The sequence below is a fragment of the Helianthus annuus genome, chromosome 12 (assembly GCF_002127325.2).
Source record: "Helianthus annuus cultivar XRQ/B chromosome 12, HanXRQr2.0-SUNRISE, whole genome shotgun sequence".
NCBI lineage: Eukaryota > Viridiplantae > Streptophyta > Magnoliopsida > Asterales > Asteraceae > Helianthus > Helianthus annuus.
The window spans coordinates 35,798,206-35,805,558 of record NC_035444.2 but is presented as its reverse complement, the minus strand read 5'-3'; the positions used below and the strand labels follow the sequence as shown (position 1 = coordinate 35,805,558).

At 33.5% G+C, this 7,353-nt stretch overlaps 1 protein-coding gene across 1 annotated transcript; it reads right to left on the bottom strand.

The window, feature by feature from the left end:
* Positions 1-4,405: 4,405 nt before the first annotated feature.
* On the bottom strand, positions 4,406-5,468 carry LOC118485035 (uncharacterized protein At2g29880-like). The gene is made up of 2 exons (XM_035981248.1): positions 5,151-5,468; positions 4,406-5,062 (listed from the first exon to the last, which is right to left on the bottom strand). The coding sequence occupies exons 1-2, from the start codon at positions 5,466-5,468 to the stop codon at positions 4,406-4,408; spliced, it is 975 nt and encodes a 324-aa protein (XP_035837141.1).
* Between the last annotated feature and the right edge of the window lie 1,885 nt (positions 5,469-7,353).

Here is a 7,353-nt window from a genome sequence, read left to right as displayed (position 1 = left end):
ATATATATATATATAGGACAAAGATCCGTTAGAAACCGTCCTTTATTGCGAGAACCGCGAGAACCAATGTGAACACAACCAAAAATGCCTAAAAATAGCTAAAAAACACACAATTTTTTTTAATATTTTTTATAAAAAAATCGCTACTTTTAGTAGCCAAAAAAACTTAAAAAAAAAATTTGCTACTAAAAGTAGCGATTTTAACATAACAAAATATTAAAAAAAAATTTTTAGATTTTTTTTATTTTTTTAGGTTTTTTGGGGGTTTGATTTTTAGCATTTTAGCTTTGGGGGGGGGGGTTAGGTTTTGGGGGGTGGGGGAGAGGGGTTTAGGTTTTTTTTTTTTTTTTTTTTGGGGGGGGGGTGTTAGGTTTTTTTTTTTTTGGGGGGGGGGGGGTTGGGGGGTTTAGGTTTTTTTAGCTATTTTAGGTTGTGTTCACATTGGTTCTCGCGGTTCTTGCAATAAAGGTGGTTCTCGCATGAACCTTACCCTATATATATATATATATATATATATATATATATATATATATATATATATATATAGAGAGAGAGAGAGAGAGAAAGAGGAAGGTTAACGTACATTACGGCTTAACGTACATCACGTACGACAGGTAATTACGCACGTTCATTTTAAAATCACGCACGTTATAACTCAAAAATCCAAAATCACGCATGTTGAAACACAATAATCACGTATGTTGAAACACAATAATCACGCATATTGAAAACATTAATCACGCATGTTATATAACAAATCACGCACGTTGTTGTACGTGAAGTACGTTAAGCCGTAATGTACGATATACTTTATATATATATATATATATATATATATATATATAGGACAAGGATCCGTTAGGAACCACCCTTTATTGCGAGAACCGCGAGAACCAATGTGAACACAACCAAAAATACCAAAAAATAGCTAAAAAACACACAATTTTTTTAATATTTTTTATAAAAAAAATCACTACTTTTAGTAGGCAAAAAAGTTTTTTTTTAAATATTTTTTTGGCTACTAAAAGTAGCGATTTTAACTTAAAAAATATAAAAAAAATCTTTTTTGTGTGTTTTTTTGATTTTTTTAAATTTTTTGGGGGTTTAGTTTTTCGCATTTTAGCTGGGGGGGGGGGTCTTTGGGGGGTTTAGGTTTTTTTCAGATTTTTTGGGGGGTTTTAGTTTTTAGCATTTAGCTTGGGGGGGGGGGGGTTGTTAGGTTCTTTTTTTTTTTTTTTTTTTTTTTTGGGCGGGGGGGTTAGGTTTTTTTAGCTATTTTAGGTTGTGTTTACATTGGTTCTCGCGGTTCTCGCAATAAACGTGGTTCTCGCATGAACCTTACCCTATATATATATATATATATATATATATTATACAGATGAAGGTTCAAATGAAAACCATTAGTTAACGCGAAAACTCGAAAACTAACTAAAAAAGCCAAAAAAAACATACCAATTTTTTTTTTTTTTTTTTTGCATACCAATTTTCGCCACTTTTAGTATATAAAAAAATTCAAAAATTTTTTTTTTGTAGTGCACATGTGTAGTATTACACTTATTTAATACAATTTTTTTTTTAAATTTATATAAAAAAACCTGCGTCTTTATAAAAAAAATTTTGATGTGTTTTTTAGGCTTTTTTTAGTTAGTTTTCGAGTTTTCGAGTTTTTGCGATAAAATTGGTTTTCATTTGAACTATCCCCCCCACACACACATATATATATATATATATATATATATATTAAATGTGTTGATTGTTACTGATTTAATTATAGTATATACATTGGGTATGTTTGGCAAAACTAGCTGGAAGCTGGAAGCTAGTAGCTGGTAGCTGTAGCTTTTTAGATATTAAGGTGTTTGGCAAAGTAGCTGGAGCTTTTAATAAAATGTATAAAATGACCAAAATGGGCATAAATAAAAAAACATAATACTAAACGTAATCACACACACACACACACACACACATATATATATATATATATATATAGGGGATGGATAATGAGAAAACTAGTTTAAATGAGAAAACAAAAAAACTAACTAAAAAAGCCAAAAAAAACACGCCAATTTTTTTTTTAATTTTTATAAAAAAATCGCAGCTTTCTATGCATGGAAAAAATTTTCAAAAAAAAATAAAATAAAAAAAAGCTTTTGGTTGTATTGCACATGTGCACTATTACGAATATAGTGCACATGTGTAGTACATGTGTAATACACATATAATCACATATATTGCACATGTGCATACAACAGAAAAAAAAATTTTGAAAATTTTTTTATGTATAAAAACTAGCGATTTTTTGTTAAAAAATTGTTAAAAAAAAATTGGTATGTTTTTTAGCTTTCTTTTTAGTTTTTTTTAGTTAGTTTTCTAGTTTTCTCATTTATATGTAGTTTTCTCATGATCCTCTCCCTATATATATATATATATATATATATATATATATATATATATATATATATATAGAAAAAGTATATCGTACATTACGGCTTAACGTACTTCACGTACGACAACGTGCGTGATTTGTTCTATAACATGCGTGATTAATGGTTTCAATATGCGTAATTATTGTGTTTCAACAAGCGTGATTTTGGATTTTTGAGTTATAAAGTGCGTGATTTTAAAATGAACGTGCGTAATTACATGTCGTACGTGATGTACGTTAAGCCGTAATGTACGTTAACCTTCCTCTATATATATATATATATATATATATAAAGTTATTTCTCAAATGAATAAAACATGATCATTTTCAATTAAATAAAACATAATTATTGACAAACACTCATAACATAATATAATAGTATTAAATCATTAATGTCGTGCATTCCATATCAAAGTAGCAATTTCGTTGCGAACATGTTTCATCTCATTCGATGTTCCTTCAAATAGACCGCTAGTGCTTGTGTCATGGTTACGAACATCATGCAGTTCATCTCGTGGTATGTAGTTTGGATGTTGCTCCATTGTAGTAAACATGAAATCTTCTTGAGAATTACGTATATAGTTATGCAATGCAAATGTAGCCATGATAACATCAATTTGTGTTTGCACGCTATACTTCGGCATTTTACCAAGTATCTTAAATCGTTTCTTCAAAATTCCAAATGACCTCTCAATATGACTTTGTAAAGATGAATGCGAACGATTGAAAGCTTCTTGCATATTATTCGGGGGCTCTCTTTGAAATTGAGATTGATGGTATCTTGTCTTGAAAAATGGAACAAGGTATCCTTTTCTATCTGGATATCCTTTATCAACCAAATAATATCTACCTGATAAAGGAGTTGAAAAACAAAAGGCGTTAGAATTTATTAAAAGTAACATGAAACAATTCCAAATATATGTGTAAGTAATTCGAAATATTACCTTCAGGTGGTTGTGGGAAGTTGAATTTACTATTTTGGGTCGCGTTAATGAAAACACGCGTGTCATGTGCTGATCCCTCCCATCCGACCGAGACGAATGTGAAACACATATCGAAATCACATGTTGCCATTACGTTGAAAGTTGGTACCCCTTTTCTACCAATATAAGGTAGTTGCTGACTCTCTGGGATGCAGGCCCCTATGTGTGTACCGTCAATACATCCAATACAATCCTATATATATATATATAATTTGAACATTATTCAAGTAACAAAGTACACAAGTAGGAATGACATTAATCAATTTAATACCTTGAAATACGGCATGTATCTTTTGTCATTCAAGATTTGAGGTGGTACGAATTGAAATGTTGGATCTTTTGGTTTTATAACGTCACGTGCTAGACCTTGAAAACCTTTACCTCTACCAGCTATTGCCTCTAGAACTTCATGAAAGGCTCTACTAATAGTCTCCCCAGAACGTTGAAAACGCTCCGTAACATCCCTGTTAGATAAACCCAATACCAATGTATACAAAAATATCCCCACCTTCTCACAAGTTGACATTCTATCACTCGATTGCAATCCATAGTTTGATTCAAGCTCTCTACATAATTTCGTAAACACGTTTGGATGCATTCTGAATGCATTTACACATCGTATAGGATTGCCATTTAAAACTTCCATCATCCAAGCCTGTCCCGTTTGAGGTGATGTCATGCATGGTTCCTTGTACATATGCTTATAATAGTATGCAGCAACTAGATCACATGTATAGGTTGAATCCAACAAAAAATTATAGCAATGCAGTTTGTGCTGCTTCTTGCTTGTTTCATTATTCATTGTAACCCTGATAATAAATTCAATATCAGCTTAACATATAAACACTTTAATAGCTAAAATTAAATGGATAAATAGCTTAACATAGAGTCATGTCACTAAAACATCAAGGTAAAAAACAATAAATCAATCCAAAAGCAATAAAGTTCAAACAAATAGAAACAATAACGTCTTCATAACATGTCCTCAAAGAAAACTTTAGTTGGCGAGCCTTTGCTTTCGTTGCAGCCACGCTAACCTACCATGATCATGTGGCACATTTATAAACATTTCTCTTTTCACTGGATCTTCAAATAAATCCATTGCAAATAACCACAACTCCTCATCTTCTCTCATTAATCCTGCATCTACCATCCGACTAAGCAAACCCATAGCAGCTTCAATACTAAACTTAGTACTTTGACTGAGTTTGGAAGAATCTGATTCTAATATTTCTAGAGCACGTTGTTGATTCAGGCTACTTTGAGTTAAATGTTCTTTAAGTATTGAAGCTCCCAATGATTCTCTCCCTTTACGTTTCATCTTAACTGGTTTAGGCTTAGTGTTTACTTTAGTAAACTTTTCAAAATTTTTTGCAACCTCACTTGGGCTTAATGTTGATGCATCATATTGACTTACTTCATTAAAAAAGTCACCAAAGAAATTGTTACCTCCCTCAACATCGTCATCCTCAAGGTTCTCAACATTGTCATCCTCAAGGTTCTCAACATGCACCTCATTGAATGTAGTTGGATCCATAGAGGGTGCCACACAATTTTCCCCACTAGCAACTACATCTCCAAATAACTGATCCCACTCTTCTTGTAGTTGTATAGATAGTTGGTTATTTTGAATTGCTAGAACTTTCGGGTTTTCCTACACAACATAATGGTGAATCTTTAGTTATCATTATGACTGGAATATTATATGGTATTTAAATTTTGAATCATTTATATTATGTCACCTGAATTTTTCTTTTCCACCATTCATAAGAACAATTAAGTTTCTTGGTACTTTCATTCCAACCTAGACCAGTCTCTCCATTCTTAAGTGACTTCCAAAGGTTGTACTCTTTTCTCATACTGTCATACTTGTTCTTTATAGCTTTGTCACTGGCGAATTTATGCTTTATAACTATTTCAAACTCTGGCTGAAGAGTGACCCATTTGAATGGGGAAGTTCGACCATGCTTCGTGATATATTTGTTTAGGAGCCGACATAATTCTAAAACCATTTCTTTTGGCCAAATTTCTCTTCTCCCTTTCTCTTTTTTAGAATCCATCTAGCAACCATGCATACATACATATGTACACAATTGCAAAATTAGAAATATGTCGCAAAAATGCATTTTTAACAGCATATGCCGATACATTTATAAATAAAACACCTAGAGAGTGCTTATGAGTTCTAATGAGCAATTAATGGAACAAGGGATCATGAAAGAAGAAGAACAAAAGTCATCAAACAAAAGTCTAGGGGCCATTTTTGTGATTAATATAAGTACATTTACAGTTTACAAAATAACAACAATTAATGATAGATTATGAAACTAGTTACATAACCATACTGTAGGTCCCTTGTCGGAGGATGACGAACCTAAACCTTGTTATACTAACCCACTAGCAAGTGCGGAATCCAAGCTAGCAAGCAAACCGGGATGAAGCAAGTATAAACACAACACAAGGGTTCACCGATTAACACCAATGTATTAATACGTATGAAGGTTTCGGTTACAAGCACAATGTTTACAAATCTAACTTGCAAACTCTCAAAGTGTGTGTGTGTGTTTCCTAGACAGAATGCTCTCAAGCTCTCTCGAAAGTCTCTGTGTGAATCTGTCTAAGTGTCTGTCTAACACATACACTGCATGGGTATTTATACCCAGCCCATGATGTCCAGTCCGAAGGATCCGATAGATGGTCCGAAGGATCATCTATCGATGACAAGTCAATCGAAGGATCAGCATAGACTTCGAAGGATGATCTATCGATCATCCATCGAAGGTTCATCTTTCGATCACCTCGAAGGATCAACATTATCCTTCGAGAGCTATCCTTCAAGCTATCCTTCGATCTATCCTTCGTCATAGACAAACATCTTTCAACATACAAACTGTTGTCCAAGTCAAACCAGGAGGACGGTTGACTTGGTCAACTTACAAGACTGACAAGGACATCGTTTACATCGTGACCGAATACAGACAAAGTACAGACACAAGTGCACCAACAAACTCCCCCTTGGCTGTAGCTTTGTCTTTATCTTCTATAGTTGTAGACTCGTCTCGAACTTCGACGGTCTTTGGTCTTCAAGTTCCCAAAACTCTGATGTCCTTTCAAGTCTTCAAAGTCGGAGGATCTTCAAAGTCTTCACGTATTGAAAGCAGAGAGTGTATCAACAAACTACCCGTATCATGTAGGAAGTGTGTTGACAAACTCCCCCTTGGCATAAGCTCCCCCTTGAGTTATGCTCGTGAATGACTTGATCTTTATGAAGTGAGATCCTTGTGGTGTTGATGATGGCCAGCGGCAACTCGATCATCTTCATCTTTTGAGCGCCTTCTCGTCGTGTCTTCATTCCAAAGCTTGTCATCGACCATGTTCTCCTAGCCTTTAGAATCTGCACATGCAAGAAATCTAAATGCGTAATGAGAACAACTGCTTGGAATAGTTAGTATAACCAAAAGACACACGAATGACCATGTCATAATCAAACACCGTCCGACAGTTTGAAAGTTTAATAAATTTGTCAATTTTAGTCTTAACTTTCAAAACTTGCAAATTTTGACCGTTTATGAAGATTTAGTCAATTCGGTTTTCAGTCAGGTTTCAGGTAACGAAGACTCGAGCTCCAACATCGTACGATCGAAAATAAAGTAGAAATAAAATCTTTTTGGCTTTTACAAAGTTTATATTAAAACACACCTAAAATCTTTTTGGTATTTTTGAAATTAAAAGACAACAATTTAAAATCCTTTGAGTGTTATCAAACGACATCACCGCTAATGTCGTGCTGATATGCACCAAACGACGAAACTGTTTAAAAGAAACAATAAAAGTTAAGCAGTAAATAAATATTTACAGACATTCTTTTTGTGAGTTTCGAGGGTAAGAGAATCATATCAGTGTACGGTCATGCCAAAACACTCTTGTTGTTCAGTTAGTTAACAT